The sequence below is a fragment of the Podarcis tiliguerta genome (assembly GCF_965153285.1).
Source record: "Podarcis tiliguerta genome assembly, chromosome: 6".
NCBI classification, from domain to species: Eukaryota; Metazoa; Chordata; class Lepidosauria; order Squamata; family Lacertidae; genus Podarcis; species Podarcis tiliguerta.
In genome coordinates, this window is record NC_139539.1 from 95,710,402 (window position 1) to 95,738,016 (window position 27,615).

Sequence of the window (27,615 nt, forward strand, 5' to 3'; positions counted from 1 at the left end):
CCTCTGGAGGGAGTCAAGAGCTCCTTTGGCGAGGTGCCCATCCAGCTTGTTCCTCCTTCTGCATCTTTAAATGCTCGGCTGAGGAGTGTGCAGCTGGCCTTGCCTCAGGCAAGCAGTTAAGAGACACCCCAGCCCGGAGCTGGCCCATCTGTGAAACTGCTCAGCTGAGGGGAGCAGGGTTGCCGACGGGCAAGAGCGCTGGGTGGGGGAAACCCTCCCCCCCCCCCCAGCTGAGTGGCGCAAACAAGCTGCATTGTCCCAGCCTGCGTGAAACTCTCTCAGCTCTTGAGGTGAGAGCTGGGCAGTTTCCCCTGGTGTCTCGTGGGCAGAGGCCAATGCTTCTTGTTTTTTCAACATTGCAGTATATCATCAGACCATGATGTCTGGCTGGCGATACACCGCAGTGTTGAAATGCTGATAGCGCCTAGCCGTACTCGGGAGCCTGTTCCCTGCACTTCTCTGTGTGAGTCACTGTTCTGATTGAGTTTCTAAGGAGCAGGTAATTCCCCAGCTCATCTGCATTGGGAGTGATTGCTTGAGCCAATCACACCTTCCAGAGAATTTCATTTTCCCAAAGCAGAACTATTTCAGATGAAGCAAAACATCTGTAAACATTGCATTTGCCATTTCAAACCACAAACCACATGTTCACCACCATTTTGTTTCTGTATTATTATTATTTTTTAAAAATCCTCTTTTTAAAAATTGGGGACTTGGGTGTTGTTGTTTTTCTAATACCCCCAAATAATTAAAATGATTAAAGGTACAAGGTTGTGTTATATCCATGTGCTGTGCTATAATCTCCAGTGTGGTTATAATGTGTGATTCAGGACACATGAAGTTGTGATAACTATGTCTTATCACCCAGAATTCCTTGATTCTTTTTAAAAAGATTTTCTTTAAAAAATGTAGTGAAATGCAAAAATAGCTCTGTCTTTAATAACAGTAAAAATCCTTTTTTAAATGGCATGTTTCTCGAGCTGTGAGAGCTGTAACATTTGCTTGCCAGCTTAGGTATATCTTTCCTGATTCTGACAGAAAAACTTACTTCATTGCCCAAATGCAATAATGTATTGGATAGGTCTAGGGAGCAGGTTTAATTTTCATCTCTTGCTCTTGCAGGAAAGATACCCAAACAGCATGTTCAATGAGGTTTATGGGAAAAACCTCAATGCCAGCAGCACAAAGCCAGAGGTCGCTCCATCAGGGGCTCACCAGGAGACTTCGCTCTACTCCCTCTTTGAAGGTACTCCGTGGTCTCCATCTCTTCCAGCCAGTTCAGGTAATACACTCTCATATACGTATAACATATATTAAGAGTTTTCACAGACTAGTTCAGAACCCAAGCGTGGTTTGACTTTCTTCTGTGCAGTCACACAACCCACCCTCTTTCCCTGCTGCCCATGTCCATTTTATCACTTGCTGTATTTTCTGGGAAGTGAACTGAGCAGAAAGCCATTTCCCCCACTCCGCATGGCCTAGCATTGGCAAATTTTTTACTTGAAAGGACAAGCAATAAGTACCAATTTGTAAGGAAGGTTTAGCTCTAGAAAGTTCCAAAGGTGTGGAACAATTATGCCTTGACCAAAGAGTTTCCCCCTCAAAGATTGGTCATGTCAGCTACTTGTTTTGTCATGTAAACCCATTTCCCAAATTGCTATAAACCCATTTCCCAAATTGCTACAATTTCAGTTTTGTTAGTCTGCTTGATCCTATATGTAAGAATGCTGCAATGAGGAAACAAAGCCAGGCAAAGACTCAAAAGACAGCAGTGAGAAGTGTTCTTCTTTTAGATGGCAGTTAAATGACATGATATTACACAACACAGAAATTGTAAATAAGGGGCAACGCTCCCTGCAAGAGTTTTTTTACCTCAACCTTAACAAAGAAACAGATTTAAATATAGTATGGGATACTAGTGAGGCAGTAATAAGAGGTTTTTTAATCAAACAAATACCAAAAAGGGGGGGGGGACGACAAGAGATTTTGAACACATTAATTATCAAACAGAAGGAATTAAATATAAAACCAGAGAATAAAGAAACTGCAGACTACTGAATTATTACAAGCAAAATTCTCAATGTTGATGAAGCAAGAGATTGAAATGAAAAAAAAATTAATGAAAAAAAAAAACTTTGAATCTGCAAATAAGCCAGGTAAATTGTTGGCTTGGCAACTTAAAAAGGAAAGGAGAAATAAGATAATAAATAAAATTACTGATGAAGGGAAACATTTGATAAGCCTGAAAGAGATAAGAAAGGTATTTGTAAAATTTTACACAGCATTATATCGGTGTGCGAAGGAAGATCCTGAGAAAATTGAATCTTATGTAAACGGCTGTAATATACCTAAAGTTTCTAAAGAGGATTTGAGAACGTTAAATGCATCCATATCAATGTTGGAACTGCAGTTGGAGATAAGTTGAATGAAGATGGATAAAGCACCAGGCCCAGATGGAACTACTGCAGTTTAATATAAAAAGTTCAAAGATGTGTGTGTAGACTCAAAAAACAGCAATCTGTACTTTTGGGGGTATTGTGTTGACTTTCTTCTCTAACCTTCTGTTCTAATAGATCATTCAACACCAGCCAGCCAGTCTCCTCATTCCTCTAACCCAAGCAGCTTGCCAAGCTCTCCTCCAACTCACAACCACAATTCTGTTCCGTTTTCCAACTTTGGGCCCATTGGGACTCCAGACAACAGGGATCGGAGGGTCGCAGATCGATGGAAGACTGACAAGCCAGGTGAGCAGGAGGTTCTAGCAAGAGGTATCATTTCAGTGGTTTGTTGGATCACTTGCTTGTTAACCTTTCTCCCTTTCAGCAATGGGAGGATTTGGCCTGGACTATCTCCCAGCAACATCTTCCTCATCAGAGAGCAGCTGGCACCCAGCCAGCACTCCCAGTGGTACCTGGTCAGCCCATGGCCCGTCTGTAGAGGATTCGTCAGCTGTGCTTATGGAAAGCCTGAAGGTAGGTTATATATTGGGGTGCCAGGACAAAACATTGCAAGAGTCACTTGGAAGGTTGAGCTGGTGGTTTTGCTTCTTACTACAAAATAATACAAGGGTTCCTTCTGCTGACAACATCTTGAGAACATAAGAAGAGCCACCTGTTCCAGCTTCCTTTATTCCACAGTGGCCACCCACATATCGATGGGAAGCCCACAAGCAAGAAAGGAGAGGGCAACAGCGCTCTCCAATGTTATTTCCCAGTGACTGGTATTCCGTGGGCATCTTGCATTCTTCCACAATAACTATATTCTGGACTGGTTGTTGATTAAAACTTGGGTAGTCAAGCCTTAATTACAGATTTAGACTCCTCTTTTAGGTATCAACATATTTTATTGCTTTCCTGATCATTTTTATATGGATAAGCTATTCTGACAAAGAATTTAAATTATTCTGTGATGGCTAATTCTTTTTAACTGCTTTTTAAAATAGTAAGTTAGTGGGGCGCTATTGCCTGTTCAAGATTTTAGCTGCTGTATTCCTCTTCTCTTCCTTCAACACCAGCCCACATTTCATGGCCACTGAGCATGCTCAGTTTGAATTGAGGATTCCCCCTCCTCAAGGTTTTATTTTAAAATGTACTCCTGCAAGTCTGCTGATACCTTCCCCCTTGTGCATAAGCGCTGCATTTTGACTACAACAACACTTCCATTCACAACCTGAACATCTGAAATAGAATTATTGTCCTGGTTGATACCTGATTCTTAAGGGGCCGTGTTTTGAGTTTAGCAAGAGCTGAAAGGCCAACAGCATTTGCTCTGTCCACTAATGTGCTCCCATTTGAACTGAGACATCAGTGGGCTCCTTAAATCACTTCCCTGGAGAGTATACAGCAAAAGGAAATTGAGGAAGAGCCCTCTCCTAATTATTCAACTGAGTCACTCACTCAGACTAAGGCAAAAGGCTGGACAGAGGTGCTGCCAAAGTCTCCTTTGCTGTTTACCCTGGTAGAGCAGGGATGAGGAACCTCTCCACCCCACCCCAAAGTTGTTGAACTTCAACTCCCATCAGCTTTAGCCAGTGTGGCCAGAAACAAAGGTTGAAGTGCTTATTTCTGTTTACACTGGGGATGATGCAGTTAAAGGCCTGTTTGCCTGTACCTTGCCTCATGAAAGCAGTTGAGGGTGCTGCAAAGTAGGCGAGGAATTGGGATGGGAGACTACACTGGGGTGGGGGGAAGCTGGTTGCCTACTGTTGCAGTACTGTAGAAATGAGAGGAGGTGGCGAGAGCATGGAAGAAAGTTCACTTATTTTGACCGTTTTGGCATTTTCTCTTGCTACTTTCGCTTTCACGTTAGCGGATGTTTGGTGTGTGCTTCTTTTTAGTCTATCTGGTCCAGTTCGATGATGCACCCTGGACCTTCTGCCCTGGAGCAGCTGCTGATGCAGCAGAAGCAGAAGCAGCAACGTGGGCAAGGTGCCATGAATCCACCGCACTGAGAACGAAAGGGTGGCAACCTTTGCAACCGAAAAGCTCCATACATCATGGCATGTTGGGTTTGCAGGACTGTCTCACACGGCCCTGTGCGCGTGGCAGCCCTCTCTTCTGTTCCTTGCCGTCAGGAGGGCGTAAGTGCTCCACCAACCCACTGAGTGTGCACGGAAATGTCTGCAGTGCAACGGAAAACCAACACCAGGAACTCTCCCATCCCTCCGGGGCCCTCTGGAGGGAGAGAGGGACTGCTGTTTGTCTCACGGTAACCCGATATCACCGCCTCTCACCTTCTCCATCGTGCATGTCCCCAGCCATGTGGGAAAATAAAATGCTGAGAATGAAGAGCAGATGGGAGAAGCCACTGAGAACTTCTCGATCCTCCTCCTCAGTTCTGGGGAAACCAATAGGAGTCTATTACCGATAGCTTTGCTGACTGAGAATGTAGTTGAAATTTATTCCTCAACATCTGAATTTCCAATTACTACTCTCTCAGTTGTAAGGCCACACTGAATTCTTCCATACACAGATGTGCTTTGTAGTCAGTGTGTAGCAACCCCTCCAGTCGCTGGTCCAGCCCGAGGTGGGTGGGGGTAGATTGGGTGGGGGTGCTAGCGTCCGTCTCCCAAGTTAGGTAAGGAGTTTCGTGAAGGAGAATCTGCCCCCTCCAGTACCACTTCCACCTTTTTCTCAGAGGTTGTCCCTGGAATAACCCCAAGCGGGAGAGATTCCAGTACTGAAGTGCAGTGGTCACTGCAGGGCTCTCCGTTAGGGCAAGCAAACCACTGCTACGGGGTTTTAAGTTAAATGGTTCAGATTCCTGTACATTTTATGATAGTGTAGTGACCAGCCTCATGAAATGGCAAGCTGGTCTGTGCATTCACAGCCTGACTCCCTTTTTATGTAGGTAGATAAAAAGCTTTGTGTCTTCCCCCCACCCTACCCCACCCCCCTTCTCCCTTCCCCTCCTTCCCCTTTCCATGCTGGTTGCTTGTAGTTTTGTTCTTCATATACAGCATCCCACAGTCATAGCAGGATAATGGGGAGTAAAAGAGCTAGTCTGGACAGGATGATGTGTGCAATCCCTCTCCCTATAGGTGTATGCCCACTCCACAGGCCTGCACACACCTGTAGCCACAAGGTTTTTGGAACGGAAGTTCAAGGCAGCAGAGGACACATCACATGGAACCCGCGCACAGAAGCAAACTGTCCTACTTGCCCCTACAAGGGTGCACAATGGGGACAAAGGGTTCCACTGGATATATTTATTTGTGCAGAAGGAAGACTGCAAATCTTCTTGCATAGGATAAAAGGACAGCATTTATTTTTGTTTCCCAGCGTAGTTACGGAAGCAACCTAAATACAAGAAACTGCTGCAGTCGCAGGAGTGTGTGTGTGTGTGCGCGCGCGTCTGTCAGTTCAGGATCTGCAAGCTGGGAAATGGCTGCAGAGCAAAGCACATCCAGGGTCCACAAGGGACGTTGTGGAGTCGGGGAGCAGCCCCATAGAGACTTGATATAAAAGGGAAGATGTATGCATAGTGCTCTGTCTAGGATAGGAATTGGACCCCCTTTGCCTCCCCATGCTAGCAGTGTTGCTGCTCTGCATCACATCTCTAAACGATGTTCCTCCGAAGCAAAAGTCTCAAGGATTAAGTTCCTGCCCTGGTTGTAATCTTCAGCTGAGACCCTCTGTGCTTATTTGATGCCCTGTCCCTGCTTCCAGCCCACCTTTCTTCCAGTTTGTGTATTTGAGCTGTGCATCGAGGCAGCTGCAACATTCCAGCGTTTGAACCACCACCGATTCTTGCACCCTAGGCAACCTAACCAGGTTCATCATCTGACTCTCTCAGCAGCGCCAGAGTCCCAGCCCATAGGCTCCTATTTCTGCATGAGAAGTCTGGTGTTTAGAATGTTTTTCTTGATCTTTTGAGCAGGGCTCCCTATTCTCCTCCCCCTTACACACACACACACCCACACACCCTGCTGTCAGGAGCCTCAAGGGAAGGGAAGATCCTCCTCCCCCCCCCAGCAGAGAAAACTGGTTTGTGTCGTAAGCTTCTTTTGTGTTTTTGTCTGTCTGTGCGAGACCTGCAGCTGCTGAACTCAGCTTTGCCTTTAATTAAACCATGTTCTCTACAGCCAGCCTTGTGTAGTTACATCTTCTTTCATCACTGAGCTGCAATTGAAAACTGTATTGTTTCTCCGCCCCCCCCAAAGAGGAAGTGCTAAATTATGACATCTTACTCTGTTCAGTAGTGAAAGGGGTTTATAGTGCAGTGAAAGCTTTGACTGCACTTAAGCATCTAGGTGGGGACAAGTCCAGAGCAGACGAGGTTGCAGCTTCGATGCCAAGCAAAATATTATCTCCTGTTTGATTTCAGTTGGTGATGACAAAATGCTAGAGACATACACATTACTAAATAGTTTTCCAGAACTTGGATACTATAAATATCTAATGTTAACTCTTTGTAACTGGAGTGAAAATGCCAGCCCTTTTTACTAAGGGGTCATTTCATGATTTCTTTAAGTCTGAGTGGTAATACAGAGACACACACTAAACAACAATGCAGTTTTATTGATAAAAGGACAGAACTGCAGCTTTTTGTGGAAACTTCAAACATCTAAAAGTTACTGAGAGCTTTACTGGCTTTCAAGGATTTATTAAGCATTTCAAAATGTAGCTGTCATTCTGGAAAGGCATTGCAGAGTAACTAAACCGCTGATTATTAATCACCTGGAAGCTGAATTCTTGTAAACCAACTTTTCATGACTGTTAACTAGGATTCCCAGGTTGTATCCCAGAGACACACATGCAGTTAAGAGAAACAACCAAAACTCTTTGGCTGCAGGACATGAGAGGCCTTGTAGCTTCTCCTGCATCTTTTGTTTCATCTTGAATAAGGTGCCCTGATTGATAAATAAGGTGTTACCCTTATAGCAGCAAGAGGATGCAGAAGCCAAGGGTGATTCATCTTAGAGAATTTAAAGCTGTGTGCATGTCCTCTATAGACTGTGACCTGGGAACCCCTACCAGAAATTGAAATGGACAACCATGATATCTGCTGTTGCTGTAACTATTATGACTGGACATAGAAGGATCAACCCAACAGTTTTTTCATATAACCAATTTGGCTCATGCTTTAGCTAGGAGATGAGTTTTTAAAAACCCACTGCAGACCTCAATGGATATTCATTTAAGCAGAATATAAAATTCAAAAAATAAGATAAATCAATCCCTAGAAGATCAGCGAACATGGATTAAATGTCTTATAATGGGATGAGTTGCCTTCAGAGGAAAACGCACCGGGGTCCTCTCGGTTCTTTGTAGGGTTTTGAGCTTGTTACACTGTAGAAAGAGATTTGGGATCTTGGCTGCTGTCTTCTTCAACAAAGGCTTTGGGGAAAATGCCAACTTTTCCATTGCACTCCCCTTCCAGCCAATCATCATTCACTAGAAGATGAAATAACATTGTGTTAGAGTCACAAACTTAATCCATTAATGGGCAAGAATCAGGAAGAGGTGGAATGTAAAGAATCCAACCAGAACCTGCAGTGCCTTCGAGAAATGCAACCAAGATGTAAAGGAGAATGGATCTCCTTGTGCCTCTCATAGTTTTGCAGCAGAGGGAATTTTTGAAGGTACGACTTCTCTTATCCCAACATGACAAGTTGCACTTACCAGTTGCTTCACAACTCCTGAAGGTACAGAGGCCGTGACCCCTCTTGTTGCTAGATACCTTTCATGTCAGAACAAGGACTGGGAATAATGGAGAGCCAGATCATCTGATCAGTACTTGATACTCATAAAGGACTAAGAATTATAATTGTGTGTGTTTTTGTACAGTTAAGTAGGAACAGACTAACCATCTTCATCTGTTAAGATTGCTACATCTGTTAACATCTGAAATACTGCCTCTCGGCAGTATTTTGAGAGGGGAAGCTTTTTGCCTCCCTCAAGCTGTGTTGCTGAAAATGCCATTCAAGGCTGCACTGAGTGGACTGAGTTGAGCTCTTTGGCTCTTCCAGTGCCAATATAGTCTACCTTTAGAGAAACTGAAATTAAAATAATGGGGTCTTGTTAGAAGAAAACCACTTGCAGCATAAATGGCAGGTGAAAACTCAAAGAATGAGGTTGCAGAAATAACTTGGAGAATTATTGGATCATTACGAAGTCTAAGGTCCAGATACACGTAAACATAAACCAACCACAGGCTGTTTCCCCTGCAAGTCTTGCTGAGAAGTCATAGCTGATACACCAGAAAAATAAGGACGTTCTACAGCAACGGCTTTCAGATGTCTTTCAGAACAGAGAGTCCCTTCAATGAGATGTTTGGGGAAGCATCTGAGGAAGAGTACCTTGGCTTCTTTGGTACTTTGCTATCTTACAGTGGGTTCCCTTAACAGCCTTATCAAAACAGTGGGTAGTGTTTGAACTGCCCTTCTTATTTTATCTGCGGATGGAGAATATGATGAGACACAGAATTATCCAGGTGGAGGCAGACAAGTACTGTTAGAATTTTCAAAAGCACACTCACCCATTTACTTTGGTATTGTGAAACTAGGATGTCTGTTTAGCATAAGTAATTTCATATGGAACAGGAAGTATACTGAGCAACAAATTGCTATGTACAGGTATATGGTTATTTTCTTACTTGTATAATAGTTTTGTCCTGAGCTCTATTCTGCCATTTCCTGACATGCAAAGATGAGCATAAGATGGTTGAACTTTCATATAGGATATATTCCACAACAAGATGCAATTTCCCCTTCCCATTGGCCTGTGAAGCTATTCTTCCCCTCTACATGGAGCAACCCTCATGGCTTCAAGCCACTAAATGTGTTCTTGATGGTTCCTCAAGCTCTCTTGACCAGCATAGTTTGTGTGATAAGATGGCAATGGCCAAAACAGAATATGGAGTTTAGTGACAGCAGGAATTGGTTTCCTACCAGTGGAAGCCAATTTGCTTTCAGGTGACTGCTGATTGAATCAGTGATTGTTTCCCAACCTACAAAATGCAATTGAATTGAGAAGTGTGGGAAAGTGTTATACAGTGATGGTCGTGAATTCTCTAATAAATGTTAGAAGTTCAAGCTTGATTCCCAGCAAGAGGCAGCTGGCTTTTCTGCCATGCATGCCCAGCCTTAAATTGTCAGATTACAGCCTAGCAATCATGTTTGCTACTTTAAAACACATGAGCAGCATAGCTGAACTATAACTCCCACCATCCTTGGCCAATAGCCAGGCTGGATGTAGCCGATGGGAGTTTAATCTACCAACTCCTGTAGGGCCACAGGTTTTACACCACTTCTTTAAAGGTCATGAGGTAGCGAGAGAGAATGCAGCTCAACACCTCCTGCCCCATTCCTTCGCTGATCTTTGTGTCTGCCCTTTTTCCAGTACTTGCTGGAACGAGCATGAGCATTGGGACTACTCCATAGCATAGGTGAGTGAGATGACCAGTGGGGGAATTAGAGCAGGATGTCTAGAATCCTCCTGCATCAGATGGTTTAAAGCTAGAAGCAGGACCTCCAGGTTGCAGTCTGGCAGTTCTGCATCTCTTGGTCCATGGGAGCTAAAAAGGAGAAGGAGCCCAGAAGAGAAGGGCAGCTGTAGAAGATGCAAGGGGCCCATAGTTGCCAGTTATTGACTTAAGCAGCCTGGTGCTCTCCTGATGATGGTGGGGTCCAAAATGGAGGGCAGAAGGATGAGCAAGTGGTACCAGCACCACTTTCTGAAAGAGCTCTTGACCCTAAGGAAGAGGTCTTCTGCATGGTTCTTGGGCTTAGAAACCTCGATACACATGCCTGATACAGGTCATGGCCTTCAAGTACTGCATGTTCACACTCTTGAAGAAAACACAGTGAATATAGCAAATTATAGGTTAGAATTGATTTGTCAAGAAAATGAATTTGCATCCTTGAAGTTCTCTCAATAGATGCGAGTTATGGCAACTTTTGCGTAATGTCCCAAAATTGTGTAGGGTGGTAGATCCCCCATGTATGGTTAGTAAGGTTCTCTGATTTAGGGTTAGTTTACCTTTAGCCAGAACAAGTATTGTCTCCCCCTGTTGGAACTCCAAGTCCTCTGGCTGGCTGGCTTCATAGGTATACCGTGCTACAACCTGTTTGGCACCTGTCTGTTTTGTTATCTTCTGCTCAGCCTCCTTTCCATCTTCCATATTTAGATTGTCTTTGTCTGCCTGGTGTAAGAAACAGCCAGTTCAAACATCTCTTTAGCCATTTCCTTAATTAGCAGTACATTTAAAAAACAAGCAAGCCTCCCACGTTCTTCATATCTATCTAATACTGCTGTAAAAATGCAAGATTTTCAGTTAATCTTGCACCTGCAACTGGAAAATCTTCATCAGGATTAACAGAAATTAAGTCATTCACAGAGCCAGTATTAGGCCTCCTCTCTCATGTTTTCACGTGGATATCATGTTTGTATGCTGAAGTTCAGCAGAGTCCCGAACTTTTTTTAGAAGGGTTGGGGCAAATGGTTTGGAAACATCAGGTGTCTGAGGCACAATTCCATCCCTTCAAAGCAGGAAGGGCTGTGTTTACAATGGGCAAGAGAGCGCTACCTCCTATCAGAGGAGCCTGCCCACTATGTTTCTGTATGACACTCTGTTCTGGGCATTCAGGTAACGCCGTGTTGGGGGTGATCAAAATATCAAGTTGTGTGCAGCGGATTTACCCACCTGCAGGGGCATCTGACAGGAAAGGTCCCAAGTCCAGAGCAATGAACTGTGCAGAAAAATCCATCTGTCTTGAGAAACAATGGATTGTGTCTCCAAGGGTGAAGTCAAACTGCTGAGTTAGCAGCAGCAAAGTGACCTCTCCAGGGTGCAAGCCTGGGCAGTGTGTATGGAGATCCTGGGCTGTCCAGACGACAAGACCACTCTCTTGGCCTTGCTGACGTGGTCCAAAGAAAAGCAGAGCAATATCCATCTTAGATACTCTTTCTCCCAAAGATGTCCCACAAGGCAGCAGAGGTGAGGATCTGATGGACTACCTTCGCAGGTGAATGAGCCCCATCTGCCTCTCATTTCCCTCTACAGCACACGCAGAAATGGCATGCAAGTGAAGTCCCTAACTTGCCGAGGGTTTGAAACTCATAGGCCACCCTCATCTGGTTTAGCCAGCCGGTCAAAGCTGTTCCCTGGGGTATGGCCACTGTCATATGCTGACAGCTTCTAGGAGTTTGGGAATTACTGGAACAAATAAGATGGAGTATTTGTTTTCTTGGGGTTGTTTGTAACTATGATATGAGCCAGTTCTAAGACTCCCTGCCCTAAGATTCCCTAATTTTACAATGCAGATCAGAGCTTAGAAGAGAACTCCAAAACCTCAAGCCCACTTATGAATATGCTATTCAAATACAATTCCACTCTTAATTTTATATATTTTATGGGCAAGCCTCATCCCACTTCCATGTATCCCACCTTAGTCACAATTGTATGGGCAAGGGAAAAGATGAGTTGTGTACTGGGAAAGAGGTGAGAGTTGCTAAGAGGCCAGCAAACAGCTCAGCACAACACTTCTACCAACCTTGCCATCATCTCCTGGTCCCTTGCTGTGCAAAATGTGCACCAAACCTCTATAGGTTCACACTTATTGAGGCCAGCTTATTGAGGGAATGACCTGTTTTCAATTTCTTCCACACACAAGCTGTAGATTCCAGAATATTCCTGGAATGCTGGCCACCAGATAGGAGCTAATTTTTACTGATGGCTTTGGAAATCTCTTGAGATTTATATCCAGGACTATTCTGCCCCTTGGAAATACAAATGTCATATGAAGAAAATAAATCTTGTGCTTTAAAGTGTTGTATGCTTTTGCCTAATGACTGGGATCCAAAGAACTGTGCAGCTAATTGTGCAAGACCAAGGCAGCAGTTTTAGGCTTGTATTAAATAGAAACTTCCTGCCATGCCAGATGGCAACTTCTTTCCAAAATGCCTGCAGTTCAGTAGAAATCAAAAGTTCAACTGGACATGCCCATTCAGCAATTTTGGATCTGTGTGTAGTTTTCATGCATGTACTTTGGATGCTTTTTCCACCCTGAACTGCGCGTGTTTTATTCAGTGAAGGCAGGGTGAGGGCAAGCAGAAGAGGTAAGGCAAAGGTGATTGTTAGTACTTTTGCAGGTGGTATACACAGGTTTATTTTCCCACACACACTTTTTTTCTTCTTCTTTTTTTGCTTTGCCCACAAAGGTTAGACTGAGAATCAAGTTGGCCATGGCCATGAAGTGAACTTAGTTTGATTTGAACCCAGGTTTCCAAGATTACACTTGGTGCACACTCCACTGTGGGCACAGTTGGGGGACAAAAATGAAAGCTAGGCTGCCGTTCTGTCTCTTCCAATCAATAGACTGGGATATTTTCAAATATTTATCCACCAACATCAATGATGCCATCAAGTCAATTCAAAACTATAAAAAGCTGAAGATAAGCAATGTTTAATTAAAGTGAATGGGTTTTTTTAAAATAAAAAAACCAATAATAAATATTAAAGTGCTTGTCAATTATCCCATTGCCAGTGTTCTCGTGGGCCAGATTGCAGGAAGAAAGGAGGAAACAGGGCTTCTTCCTGAGTGACTGAGCAGGAAAACACCTGCACATTTTGCTGTTCTGGTTAACAAGGGTTAATAAATAGAAGCTGGACTTTCAGCAAAGGGCTCTGAAATATTTTGGGGAAGTGGGCGGAGATGGGTGACAGAATGCCTTCTGCTGCTCCAGTATTGCCTACCTGCTCACTGCTGCACCACAATGTCAAGCACTTGTCCCTGGCCTGAGTCCACACGGTCTCCATCCTGCTCTCCTCACTGAGCAGCACCAGTTCCTTGCTGTCTGTAGGTCGGTAGCTGAAGAAGAGACAGCAGAAACAAGTGAATACAGAAGCATCCCTCTCTCCTCGGTCGAGGTGGATTTGGCAAAGGGAGGCCAGGGCGCATCTCCTACCTCAGTTTCGTGTGCTGGGGTGAGAGTCCCAGCTTCAGGCACACTTTCTCCAAGAGGCTGCAGTAGGACATCTCAGGGCTCCCTTGCAGGGCGATGGTGTACTTGTAATGCACTTTGACAATGTAGAGGGTCTCCAGGCCAATGAACTGTAGGAGGAGGGAAATGGTACAGGAGTGCCTTGGTCTTTTAATTTTTCAAAAATAAGTTGAAATGTGTGCTCAGGATCCTGTTCAGCAGAAGGGAAAGAGTGCTTAATTTCTGAAGCAAATGGTGATGTACTGGGAACTCTGCCATGAGATGGAATCCTTGTCCTTTAAAAATCTAAAGTTTGTATATGCTCAGAGGCAACTTGTTATTTATTTACAATCTTTACAACACCATCCAATTGCAAAATTCTATGGAGAGCTCATGCTGTTACAATGATAGCCCATAAAAGCAAAGACTCAAAAAGGAAGTAGCAAAATCAGTATAACTAAGGGCCAGTAAAAGCAAAAAGCTTCTCACCTCTGCCCAAAAAACCAGGAGGTAGGCACCAGAGGAGCATCTCACAGTCAGTGTGTTCCTACCAAAAAAGGCCTTCTGCCTCATAGACACACAGCAAAGATCACCAGAACATGGATAATGGAAACAAGACTCTCTCTGTCCAGGTAGGTCGCATATCAGTCTAAGCTGCTAAATGTGTTCAGAGGTCACTGGGGCCTCTAATCACACTGCTGGGTTAAAAAGCACCTCTGGGTGGCAAACATGACCCTTTACTGCAAGACTGGAGAACCTACGACCCCCGCAAATCCCTTCGGCCTCAGTCAGGGGTAATGGAACTGTAGTCCCAGCAACATCTGGAGGAACACAGGCGCCCTATCCCTGCTTTTGGGGGCTGGGGGAGTAACAAACCCCATTAGAACAAATTGAATACCACCCACAAACATCCATCTAGTCTGGGCTGAGCCACAGTTTAGTGAGCCTCAACCAGTCCGTTACTGTGCCTAGGTACTGATTTAGCACACCCTGTGCCACACCTGAGTTTGATGAAAGAGAGAGAACACTTGGTGTCACTCGCATCTTGGTGACATCTCAGTCGAACTCTGGATTACCTCTTCCAGTGGTTTCAGGTAGCTGTTAAAGGACCCTGTAGGACCCCAAAGCATAATTACTGGATGGGGAGGGACTTGTTGATCACCAAGCCCACAGCTATACCTTCTGTAGCTGGTCCTCCAAGGAGCAGAACCACTGCAGAAAGTTGCCTCCAACATGAATATTACAGTCCAGAGGGATATCCTGGTATGACAAGCCATGGAGAGGTCCGGGAGAATCTACAGGCTTGTCTTTCCCACTCTCTCTCATGGCAACGATCATCCCACAGGATGGCAAATCAGGCTTGAAAGCCAACTTAAATGGATCTCGAACATCAGTGAAATCAAAGTTAGTTGACTGGTAATCCCTAAGGTTTTTATTTTAAATTTTGACTTCAAGGAAAATTGGCATGGTTAAAGGATGAGTAGCTGGGCTACAAAACCAAGGGTAACCGCAAGAGCTATTTCTTTGTATGCCATTTGTTTATCAATACAAAAGCTTTGGCCCAGTATACCTGAAGGAGTGTCTCTACCCCCATCGTTCAACCCGGACACTGAGGTCCAGCTCCAAGGGCCTTCATTGCAAGAAGTGTGGTTACAGGAACCAGGCAAGAGGGCCTTCTCAGTAGTGGCGCCTGCCCTCTGGAATGTCCTCCCATCAGATGTCAAACAAGTAAACAACTATCTGATTTTTTGAAGACTTCTGAAGGCAGCCTTGTATAGGGGGTTTTTTACTTTTGATATTTTATGATGGTTTTATAATTTGTTGGAAATGCCCAGAATGGCTGAGCAACCCAATCAGATGGGTGGCATATAATTTATTGTTGTTGTTTATTACATGTGGACACTGAACTATCAAAATTGAAATCAAAACTCTGGGGCCCTTAGGTTTCCAGTTGGCCATGTTCAAATGCAGAGTGCGAGGACTTCCCAGCCCCAGCCCTGCCTCAATTTGTTTTGGTTCAGTTATGCGTCAATACATCACACCAAGTCTTAGGCTTGTGTCCCATGTCCAGAAGCTCACACTGCAAGGTGGTCCTTTACCTGTGGTGCTCTTTCCTCATCTGGAAGAAAAAGAAGAGCAGTTTTGTGAGCAGGGAATAACCAAAAAATGTTCTTGGGTGGTACACAGGCAGTGGCTGTTGCTCTCAGTGTGATTTAGAACCGTACAAAATTGGTGTTCTGAATCATGCAGAGAAGGCTCCTCACTTCAGAAACTTCACTTTCACTCCAACTCATAAAGAGTGATGGGCAAAGTGACGGGGAGAGAGGGAAGAGCTTAGTACACTTGTCCCTGCTTCCCCTCTTTCTGTGTAGTCTTTATACTTGTGCAGCATGCCAAGTAGAGCTACTGTCATATATGCATTGGACCTTAGAAAGGATTCACTGTCTGTCACTCTTACTTACCTGAGGGACACCTCTCAGGGCAATCTGGGGCAGCAAAGCTGGGTGGAGGAGGGATGTCAACATCTGCACCAACTCCTTGCTGTATGAAATGGAAACAAGCATGACTGTCATGCATCGCAGAAATAAGCAATCCAAAATACGCAAGGCAGCCCCTCTTTGTTGGAAGCGAAAGAACAGGTAAGATTTGGAGTAACTCTGTAATATTCCACAGACAGAAAGTGTTTAACTTGATGGAAGAGTTTTAAACTTGAAACCTTGCCTAATCGTTCACCAACAAGTTATCCCGTTAACTATTCCAGGAGCCTGCAAATGAGCTTATATTAGATCCTGCCTATTGGATTCTGAGAAGCAATTTTACATGCATAATCCAGTCACACACATTGTACTCATGCCATTCCCTCAAAAAGAGCCCATGTGAGAAGGCGATCATTTGACCCTCACTGTGCAGGGAGGGCTGAGTTCAAATCTCAGCTGTTCCTGGGCAAGTTATTGTCTTCCCAGATGCTTTCCTTTGCCTGTGGGTTTTGCAAACAGGGAAAGAAAAATATTAAATATAATGGTCTTATTATTGACAATTCAGAATATTTCCTCTGTAGCATTATCCAGGATTATCTGTTCCTTGTACTTTATATTGGCTCCTGTGATGATTTTGTATATCGCCTTATTTCTTTAGTGTTTTATAATTTAAGATGCATAGGTTGTTTTTTAAATGTGAAATTAAATGTCTATATTCCAAGACTTACTTTTCTATCCAGAATAATAACAAGAGACTAAACCAAACAATATATGGACCGTAAAGCAAAGTGTCCTGGTTGTAACAGCAAAAGTGGAACTAGACATAGGATAAGTGAAAATGAGTGGTGTGCATCTCCATCCATAATATTCAAGACAGCTTACCCATCCACTAATGTTACAAGAGGAGCCATTTCCCTACCAGACATCTTTGGCAGGGAAACACAGAATGTTGGTGATGTTGGCACATGGGTGAGTAGGGCGAGGGCTACGGAGGGGGAGAGGGGAACCAACACACACTCTCATTTTTGGCAAGCAGCCTTGTATAAATTATCGTGTCAAGTTTTGCCCTAAGAATCAATGTTTATTGTCTTACCTGGCCTGAAGAGAATTTCATTCCCATTGGCTCTAGGAAGTTGCAGGGTATGATCCCTTGCTGTATGAAAAGCAAAACCAAGATATTGCTCGGAGGCAGGATGGTGTCAGAGTTGTACATTGTGGGCAAAGAAAAGACTCCAAGACTGCACACAGGGGGCTCTGTCACCCCTCCAGAGTTCAATCTCCAGATTTTGAATGGCAGCATTTTAACTTCACTGATTCACTCCATCAGGCCTAAGCAGGTTGCTTTACTTGAAAAGTTGCCTGCAGGTGCTGAGAGGTGGCTGGTCTCAGTTTCTTTCATCTCAGGGCAACTTCTCATACTCCCTTCTGATATTTTACCTAATTTTTGTGTAGTGCTTCCCTACTGTGGGGAATCAAAGAATTGTATAGTTGGAAGAGATCCTGAGGGACATCTAGATTCAGAAATCTCAACTAAAGCATCCATGACAGATGACGATTCCACCTTAAAAACCTCCAAGGAAGGAGAGTCCACCACCTCTCATGACAGTCTGTTCCACTGTTGAACAGCTCTTCCTGATGTTTAGTCGGAATCACCTTTCTTGTAACTTAAATCCACTGATTCAGGTCCTAGCCTCTGGAGCAAGAGAAAACAAGCTTGCTCCATCTTCCATGTGACAGCCCTTCAGATATTATGGCTATCATATCTCCGCTTGGTCTCTTTAGCAGGCTAAACATACCCAGTTCTCTCAACTGTTCCTCATAAGGCTTGGTTTCCAGACCCTTGATCAACTGTTGTACTGCACAGCAGAAAACAGCCCAAATATGAACATGCAAACCCACCTGCAACTATGCTACCATATATTGGATCCAATAAGGTATGTCTCCTTTACATGGGGTCCAGGAGCAGAGCTGGGCAGGAGACAACCCTATGGGATGGTACTATTCTGTCTCAGAAGAATTAGTCCACATCAGAACTCAAGCCCACAGCACATTCTGAACTTCAAGCACTTTAGACTACGTGTCACTGTGCTGAGCCCCTATATCTGATGTAGCTCAACAGTGCCACCTAGTGCACATGTGGTTTTTCACCCCCTGCAGTAAATCCTGAGTAGACCGCTATCTACTGTTTAGTTCAAGACAACTAGAATGCAACCCCAAAATGGTTCATGCCAGTGGAACAACAGTGCAGGTGTTCTCTGTAGAATTACCCTTGCTGGCCTTATACCTTCCCATTAAAGACAACAGTAGCCCAGTTGTCTTTCGCTTTCTTCAAGACAAAAACAATGTTTCCAGGAAGGACTTCAAGTTCCGCTGCTGTTTCTGGTATGAATTCGTACAGGACTCTGTGAGGTTCTCCTTGCAGGGCCCTGCGTGACAAATCAGCTGACAGTTTCATCATCATCATCAACTGATTGCTTTAGTGCACATCCAAGTCACTGGGAACGCAATGGAATGAGTGCAAAAACCACCCCACCAGTGAGCTAGATGTGTGGGGAAATAGTCCGGTGGCTGCTTTCTTTTATTATGCACATGGGCCCAGAGGTCACCTATTTATATTGTTGAAACAGCAAATCCTAAGTGGAATAGTTTGTGCAAACATCCCAAGCACAGACTATTGTATTTCAAAAGTTGTATTTCATATCACTACGTGTTTGCTCGTTTGAAATGTTTTATTTCCTTTTTTTTCCTAATGAAGCAAAAAATGGTGGGGGGATAAATGTGTTTCTGTTAAGATGGTGTAGGTTCATAGGTCAGTATCCAATCAAGTAGTTGTCTGAGAACAATAACTTTTGGCTGTGCAACAGAACTTCCCCTCCCTCTTTTTTCCCCATGCATCTCCCATGTGCCCCCTAAACTGATTATGGGGGTTCAATCCACCCTCTGGAGCAGAGTTGGGAAGGGTGTGGGGGGGACACAGGAAGAGGAGAGGGAAAGGAAGTTCCATTGCAGAAGTGGAAATCCTTGTGCTAACAAAAGTATTTTGTCAGATACCACCCATATACTCATAATGAAGACATCCAGACTTCATGGTGCTGTACTCAGTTCTAAACAGATTTTTGGGTTTATTTCTCTATTCCTTATCTAGTCATAGGAGAGCAGAATCTCCTACGAATCACTTTCTAGACCAATGGGAGCTACTGAATGCTGGGGTTCTCTGCAGTTTATTGATCTTACCTGAGGGCTTCTGGTGATTTTGGTCTGGGAGGTGGTTCTGATGTCTGCAAGCAACATATTTTAGCATTAACCTCTCCTCTATACTTTGAAGTCAGGCCCTGTGTTCAGAATCTATCTGGCCTGAAGAGAGATGCAAGTGTTTCAGACTAGAGGGGGGTTGGGAGTCTTGTCATGGCTACCAAGGCCAGCCCAAGACGTTCTGCTGCCTGAGGCAAGAGGGCATCCTCCCATTCCTTGTACAGAAGCTGGCTGGACTGGCAGCTGAATCTTACTTCAACACTGGCAGCAGGACGGCACCTCCCACTGCATCTCAAGGGCAACAGGCTAGTAGTTTAGGTGGTGCATTGACACTTACTACTCTGCCTGGCAACCACTTTCTGCCCACGCAGACCAATGCTGCAGAGCAGCAGTGCTTGCATGCACCACAGAGCAGCACAGCTGAGCAACACAGGCACACACCCAATGCTTGCTGGAGTGTGTGTGGCCTGCGCTGCCTGCCTCTCTGCCTGAAAACTTGATCAGGGATCTTTCCCAGGGCGGCATTCATTGACGGCAAGCCTGAGGATACATTACAGCTTAAATCACATCCAGGTCATTCTTTTTCTCAATTCAGATTGTAGCTGGTTGGGGGGGAAGTGCATCAAAATGTTCTGTCATAGAAAAGTCCTCTGTCTTACCTGAGGCTGAAGAGGCGCAAAGCCTGAAAACTCATCATTGTCAACCACAGAAGCCACAACCTGGAGTTAGAAGGAGGAACATGATTAATAGCGTTATTCACACTGGTAATGTCAAGTGGTTTATGCTCTCTTAATCTAGGTTTCTGCTAGGCTGCTCATATTAACCTTCTGAGTGCTACATCTTCAGCACTATATAGATAAAAGTAATTATTGGCAGGGTTCTCTATTTCTCTCCTTTGTTAGGGACTCACTGAAGTTTTATTTGATCCTGGCATTCCTTGCCAATAAGCTGAATTCATAGAATTGTAGGGTTGGAAGGGACCCCGAGGGTCACCTAGTCCAACCCCCTGCCATGCAGGAATTTCAACTAAAGCATCTATGCCAGATAGTCACCCAACCTCTGCTTAAAAACTTCCAGTGAAGGAGAGTCCACCACCTTCTGAGGGCGTCTGTTCCACAGTCAAACAGCTCTTACTGTTAGAAAGTTCTTAGTCGGAATCTTCTTTCTTGTATCTTGAAGCCATTGGTTGAGGCCTAACCTCCACAGCAGGAGAAAACAAGCCTGCTCCATTCTCCATATGACAGCCCTTGAGATATTTGAAGGAAGCTTTCATATCTCCTCTCAATTTCCTCTTTTCCAGGCTAGACATACCCAGCTTCCTCAGCTGTTCCTCATAAGGTTTGGTTTCCAAACCCTTAATCATCTTGGTTGCCCTCCTCTGCACACATTCCAGCTTGCCAATATCCTCCTTGATTTGTGGTGCCCAAAACTGGCACAGAACTCCAGGTGTGGCCTGAGCAAGGCACAATAGAGAGGTGCAATTACGTACCTTGATCTGGACACTATCAGGAAGGAGAGGAGAGGGAAATCCCATGGGGCAAGTGGAGGTCTGCTTATTTGAACAACACAATAAAAACTTGCACACGCTCTTTGAATTGAATAGTAAAAGGAGGATTCTTATCTGAAAGTGTTATTTTTTATTATTGTGGTGTGCTTTTTTAAAATATTGTATTATAAAATTATAGCGCCAGTTAGTTGCTGACGTTTCAGGCAGCCTCTGTGGCTGTTTCTTTCACAGGGACTTGGTTGTGGCTCTCTCCATGCTACGAGAAGCTTCGCTTGCTGCATATCAAACTAGGGTTAAAGGTACCAGAGCAGGCCGGGTTGTGTTTTTCTAGACAGCTGCAACTCTATTACTGTCTATCATGAATGACCTTTTAGGAATACAAGTGAAATTTGCTGGGTAATTCCACTTCTGCCATAGATTAACTTCCTACCATAGATTTCCCTAAGTAATCTTTCTTCTCCAGCTGTGCCACTTGCTTCTCATTTGGCCGAAACAACTTCCCTTCAGGAATCACAAAGGGCTGAAAGAATCTTTGCTTCTGCAACACACACACACACACAAAAGTCAATCACCAACCATTTTCCAAGGCTATCTGCTAAAAAACATGGCATAATAATCCAGCATGCGTTGTCCGATATTTGTGTACCATGCTTGTTACACATAGGATAATGAGGGCCACACCACAGCCCAGCCTTCCCCAACCTGGCGCTCTCCAGATGTGGTTGAACTACAATTCTCATCTTCCCTGACAATTGCCCACGCTGGCTGAAGCTGAAGGCAGTAGGAGTTGCTGCAAAATCTGGAAGGTACTAGATTGAGGAACACTGTTATAGTCATTATTCTAACAACCAAATGCAAAGGAAGACTGGATTCCTATGCAACTTTAAACAATAGTACAGTAGACAAAATTCAAAACACAGCTTTTCCTCACTTCTGCACACCTATTTCCCCCAACAACGTGCATATACATATCTTGATGGGATTGCCAGGTCTCAGGGTTCAAATGCAAGTTTCAGAAGCTGTTTCTTGATCTCCAGAGCAAAGCGATGCATTGCTACATTCTTAAATAGAACGGTCACACAATGCACCACCTCTAAAGTTACAAAGCCTTTGTATTTTGAGCCTAGGCCAATTGATTGCCGTTTCCTTCATTTTCTTACCAGGATGGATTCCATGGCCCTGTCGATTTTGTTGTGACGGGGTTCGCTCTTCAGTTTCATTGCCCTAGCCAGATGCTCCTCTGCCTTCTTCCAGTCCTCCAGCTTGGAATGGGCAAGGGCTGTGTTGTATAACACCTGTTGGGAAAAGGGGCAGGAGAGCCAGAGAATAACGGTCTGAACCTAATCACATTTCCTTGGATGGGGCAGCAGGTAGACTGCTGAGAGGACCTGGGTTCAAATTCCTGAAGCTAACAAGATGCCTGAGGAGTGGGGGATGTGCAGGCAGAGGAGGCATGATCCAGGGGAAGAGATGAGCAATTTGTGGGGTTCTGAGCCACCTGTGAAGCAGGTGCCAGGGGCAGTGGTAGAGGAGAGTCCAGGGGGAGAGACAGGGTAGCCAGAGATGAGGGGAAAGGAGGTGTGAGGGAGTCTCAGTGGCGGAAGTTGGTCACAGAGAATCACGCCTTTGGAATCTCTCCCCATCCTCCCCTCCGCTGTCTCCATGCACAAAGAAGGGGTAACTAGAGCTGCCGCTCAGGAGTTGTTGTCGTGTGCTTGAGCGCACCGCAGCAGAAAAGTCCATTTAAGTAAGCTGAAAGGGGTGTTGTCACGCTGTTGCTCCAATTGTCTGGATCAGAGCACAGAGAGGTGGATTGCCTAAGCAGCTAGATGGCAGGTTGTGTGTGAGAGCCTTTGGGAGCGGATGTGACCTAGTGCTTTGCCAGTGAAGAAATAAGCTTCCAAACGCTTGTCTTTGGGCTGGGACCTTCGCAGGGTTGAGCTCATTGGAAGAAGGCAAGGCACAAATAAAATAACTGATTTAAAAAAGCAAGTAAGCTTAGATGGCAATATGCTAAAATTGAGGCATCGCCCACTGAGCCAGTTGGCTGCTTCCCGTGGTATTCCTCAAACCCCAAACTTACCTCACAGGCAAACAACCTAAACTGCAGGCCTAGGATCTTGTAGTCTATTAGGTTGTTCCCTCGCAGCTGAGCAAATGCCTCTTTCAAGTCATTAATGGCTGACTCATACCTGGAAAGCAAGGAAGGAGAGTAAGTACTTCAGGGGCAAACAAAATGGCAGGATATTTTGACGATCCTCAGACGTGCTTTCGTCCATTCGAAGACAATTGTTCTAATCATTCCTTTTTATTCACATCGTAGGGCGTGCTCTAAAGGAGGTTTCTATGTATTTTTGCAAGTTACAGTTTTTCTGTGATTGTGATCTCGAGTATTAAAGGTTTTTATGAATCAATTTTTTGTATATAGTTAATATTTAAACAACGACACAGTATAGTGCTGAAGCTGTATGCCCTCTGAATTTTCTGGGTATGGTTTTGTATTCTGGGCTGCTGTCTTTTCAGAGAATGAAACTTAGCATCTTTTTATAGTGCATAATTTTGTTTTGGTTTGTATGTTACAGATTTCCCTTGATAAAGAGCTTCATCGAAACATGTTGGGAAGCATTTCTAGTTAAACAGCTCTCTCTTTTTTCTTCCAGGGTTTTTCTCTACAGAAAGTGTCTTTGATCCACTTTCTTGCATTTTGGAGCCATCCTCAGGAACTGAGAGCACTGCCAGGAAATCTGTCAAATGTAACTGTGTGAGTCTTCACCAACTTCATGCAAGCACAGAAAACTCAGAGCTTAGAACCAATCAGAAAAGTGAGAATCTAAGTTTTCTTCCTCCCCACTCCCACTCCCATTTTTTCTTTAAAAAGTCACAGGAAGTTTCTAGCCCTCACAGAAGGGAAGGCAGATTTAAAAGCGTGTGAGCAATGTCTGGCAACTACAAATAACTGAAATAATTATATTTATTCCCCAGCCTCCTTCCTCTTCTACTGTTCTTTTCCTTGTGTCAAATTTTAGATTATAAATTCCTAAGGGGAGATCTTCCCTTCCATACTTCGTAAGTCACCATGTACATCAATGGCACTAAATTATTACTACTACTACTACTTCTACTACATAAGTATTATTATCTATTCATATAAAGTAGAATTTATGTAAATCTGACAGGGAAAAGAATAAATTACACAAAATAAGAATATATAGGCAAATGTGTCTGAGTCACATAATTTATGCAGGTTCTCTTGGTCCAGATTTTGGGTTATTGCAACCCATTTATTTTTATTATTATATCACTTTAAGAGTCATGGAGAATTCTGGGAACGGTAGTTTGCCAAGGGTGCTGGGAATTATAGCTCCAAAGGTCACCATCCTTAACAAACTGCAATTCCCAGGATACTTTGGGAGAAGCCATGACTGTTTAGATGGTCTAAGAGTGCTTTAAATGTGTGGCGTGGATGTGACTCGTGGGAACTGTCTGAACTGATGAACATCATGTCTGTGGGGAGGGAAGTCTTACTAACTTACTTTATTATATAAATTCATGTAATTTCCAACGCTCAAGTATTTTTTATTGGTTTATGTATATTTTGGATGGAAAATGGCAATTATGATGTATATTAAAAAGAAAATTTAATAAAGATGATATGTAAAAAAACAAACCATAAACTGTCCCATTAACCTTGTAGGGCAGAGCTTTCCAAACGTTTCATGTTGGTGACACACTTTTTAAATATGGATCATTTTGCAACACAGTAATTCAGTTTTACTAGCAAACTGGAGGTTAAACTAACCCCTTTCTAGTCCTGTGAGGAGCGTGGGGAGTGTTCATGCGACACCCCTACACACTGCAGTCGACACACTAATGTGTCGCAACACCCAATTTGGAAAGCTCTCTTGTAGGATATTATATTACATTATGTCTTCCTATGTACATAAAAGGGTAATGCCAAGGGTCGGCAAACTAAGGCCCACGGGCCAGATCTGGTCCAATTGCCTTCAGGATCTGGCCCGCAGACTGTGGATCGGTGTGGGGATTCTGTTCAATCAGGCTGCACCTTTTTTTCCTGCGCCATTTACACACCATGGCGGCACCTCCTCCCTCCCTCCTCCTGGCTTCTCCCCGCCCTGCCTAGAGGAGGAAGGGGGCTGGGCTAAACGCCATTTTAAGCAGCCCCTCTCCGGAGCCAGCCCTTTCGCACCGCTCATCTTCCCTCCGCCGCTGCCGCCCTGGTGCTTCTGTGGGCCAGAGAGCGGAGCGGACGAGAAGCAGAAGCAGCGGTGGTGGCAGCGCCTGGGAAGGTAAGCGCAGCGGCTGGGGGGGGGGGACTACTTGCCCCCTTGCCTCTTCTTCCAGCTGCCCACCCCCGCCCCCCGATGCTGCTTCCATAGCCCGCCACAAGGTCTGAGGGACAGTGGACCAGCGCACGGCTGAAACATTTTGCCGACTCCTGGGTAAGGCTGTTGTTGTGCGGCAGTTCATGTGGCTGCCAGTCGGTGGTCACAATAACTCCAGCATGAGGAACGGCAGCCAGGGAGCAAGCAGACCAGGTGAGGTGTGAACTGAGGAGGCAGGTGCTGTGAAGGGCACCCCCTCCACTGAACACACCTGCAGCGAGCTTTAAAGGTAGACGGATTTGGGAGTTGGGGCTGAGCTGTGAGGGAGATTTGGTCATTTGTGGGGGAAGGGCAGTTGGCAATGGGGCAGGTGAGGTTGGCGAGTGCAGCAAGCAGAGTCACCATCCCCTAGTTTTAATTTTTTTTAACTATTAAAATGTTTTTGTTTTTAACTGTATTTGGTTTCTTTCGCTTTGCTTCTGCTTTGTTTTTTGGTGCCCAGGGCTCCTTTGAGAGGAAGAGCCAGGATAGAAAATAACAACTCACATTTCCATCTGGTACGCCACAGATCCTCGGTGGAAGTAGGCCACTGCTAAGTGTTTGTCATTGTTAATGCTTCTGGTAAGAGCCTGAAGGAAGCAGACGTTATGGAGACATAGGCATGACTTCTGTCACACAAAGTGTTCCCGACGGGATTCCAACACTGGAGTCAGCAAGATCAGTGACCTGCAGCCTCTACTCACAACCTGCCAGGTTCCACCGGGACCCTCAAGTTTCTAGCTCTCCCTGTTATTGCTCGGCCCCCAGCAGGGCAGGATTGCTTTGGAAATCAAAAACCAAGCAACTCTGCAAGAGTGTTGGCTGTTTGGGTAGGCAGTTCAAAAATGCACTGATGACCTGAACTAGCCAGTCATCCTGAGTCAAACCTGTGACATGACCCTGCAATGTACACCCTTTTATGCAATTTCCTATTTCACTATTAGATTTGAAATATCTACTGCAGCTCATTTTTACAGCACTGGCTGGTGGGTGCAAGGCTATTATTACGCACTGCTCCACTCTTCAGCTTCTGAACAATTGGTGAACTTTACAACTGCAGCTTTTGTGGTTTCACTGGCCCTGTACAATTCCTCTGACCGCCATGCTGGGCCTGAGCCTGTCGCTAGTTCTAGGAACTTCTGGCAAAGTGGTTGAATGGTGTAACAGTTTGGCTCATAATAATATAATATTTAATCAATCATCTTTATATAGTACTCTTTCACTGTTCATATCACAATGTAGTGTTTCATAATTAATATGCATCATAATAATTATAATTATATTTATATTGTGCCCTTTGCTCAAAGTGTACAGGATTCTATCTTTACCACCACCTCCCACGATTTAGTTTTTGCAACAACCCTGTGACATAGGTTAGGCTGAGATAAAATGACTAGCCCCAGGTCACCCATCCCTGCGAGTAGAAAATTAACAAATCAAGGAGACAGCTACACTAAACCTTCGCCCCTGATCTGCTAGCTTACTACATGCAGAGGAGGTTTGTTTATTTGCTCGTTTGTTTTGAAAAACCTACAGCCAAAACCAGTGCAATCCTAAATTCTTATTTGGTGTAATTACGTAGAAGAATACCCAGCTGTTTTTAGCACAGAAAGTCGTCACTTGCCAGTTAAATCATCGGCAACTCAGAACTGCTGTAATAAAAAATGTGAAACTTTACTTTGTTCTTTGCTGGCTTTGTGCAAATCCCTCTCCCTGAAACTTCTTCCAATACGTCCTCAGCTACAGCAGCCACCCACCAGTTAGTTAGGGTTTTTTAAAAAAACCCTGCACAATATTAAGACTTGTCCACTTTACCTGCTGGGCCTCCTCCAAATTCCCCATGATCAGGTGGATGCAGCCGATGTTGAAGCAGATTTTGGAAGAAGGCTTCTGAACGGCAGTGAAGGCGGCCAGGGCGCCGGCCCAGTCCTTGCGATCTGCCGCAGAGACACCCTCGCTCCAGAGGCGGATGGTCTCCACCAGGGCCATGGCCAAGCTGCTGCGGCCTGGAAGGGGCAGGCGGTGTTCCTCAGGCCCCCTGACTTTCTGCCCGCTCTGCAAAGCCCTTCGGTGTGTGTTGCAAACAGACCAGGAAGTGTCTGCACTCAGCTAATAACTGAAATGGGCCTGAGGTGATGTAATACCAACCGGCTCTCTGAGGCGAAGCACAGCAGCTTTCTAAACAGAGCTCTCTCTGTGCAGGTCGGCTTGGGCATGGTGCACTTGGCGAGAGCGACTCCTCCCCTTCCAGCCACAGTGATGCCTTCCTTTTTCTGAATTTCACTTTCCTAAGATCTTAAGAAGAAGAAGAAACAGACGTTGCCTCTGCAGATTCCCCTCCTGCCTCTGTTTGTACTGAGCAGCACTACCTCCGCTTTGCACATCTGTGCTGAGCTCACAGCTGAGGTGACATTTGCACCCAGGGCACACACTCTTTGCCACTGGGCATCAGAGGGAATGGACTTATGTGGCCCCGAGCCAAGGAGATAAAGAACTATGCAGCCTTAGAAGGCAGCCCTGTATAGGGAAGTTTTTTTTAAAAAAATGTTTGTTATTAAAATATGTTGAAAGAT

General features: G+C 44.7%; 2 protein-coding genes across 4 annotated transcripts in view; one reads left to right on the plus strand and one right to left on the minus strand.

Moving 5' to 3' along the window:
• Positions 1-6,586, plus strand: part of SMG7 (SMG7 nonsense mediated mRNA decay factor) — a 59,138-nt gene extending 52,552 nt beyond the window's left edge. For both annotated transcript variants that reach the window (XM_083446478.1, XM_083446479.1), the window contains 4 exons: positions 1,123-1,282; positions 2,574-2,744; positions 2,824-2,972; positions 4,337-6,586. In XM_083446478.1, the coding sequence (XP_083302604.1) occupies positions 1,123-1,282; positions 2,574-2,744; positions 2,824-2,972; positions 4,337-4,450 (594 nt within the window). In that variant the 3' untranslated portion in view covers positions 4,451-6,586. The remainder of the gene's footprint in view (positions 1-1,122; positions 1,283-2,573; positions 2,745-2,823; positions 2,973-4,336) is intronic.
• A 413-nt stretch (positions 6,587-6,999) lies between these two features.
• NCF2 (neutrophil cytosolic factor 2) lies at positions 7,000-27,422 on the minus strand. 2 transcript variants are annotated; one of them, XM_083446526.1, is made up of 15 exons: positions 26,858-27,422; positions 25,550-25,632; positions 22,744-22,852; positions 21,821-21,955; positions 21,091-21,198; positions 19,813-19,872; positions 19,136-19,179; positions 18,186-18,327; positions 16,995-17,054; positions 15,887-15,965; positions 15,524-15,543; positions 13,410-13,555; positions 13,198-13,312; positions 10,482-10,644; positions 7,000-7,895 (listed from the first exon to the last, which is right to left on the minus strand). In XM_083446526.1, exons 1-15 carry the CDS (start codon positions 27,029-27,031, stop codon positions 7,786-7,788), a joined length of 1,548 nt encoding a protein of 515 aa, XP_083302652.1. In that variant the 5' UTR covers positions 27,032-27,422; the 3' UTR covers positions 7,000-7,785. The 2 variants fall into 2 exon arrangements, with proteins under 2 accessions (XP_083302652.1, XP_083302651.1); XM_083446525.1 differs by lacking the exons at positions 25,550-25,632; positions 26,858-27,422 and adding an exon at positions 24,868-25,525.
• Positions 27,423-27,615: the final 193 nt, after the last annotated feature.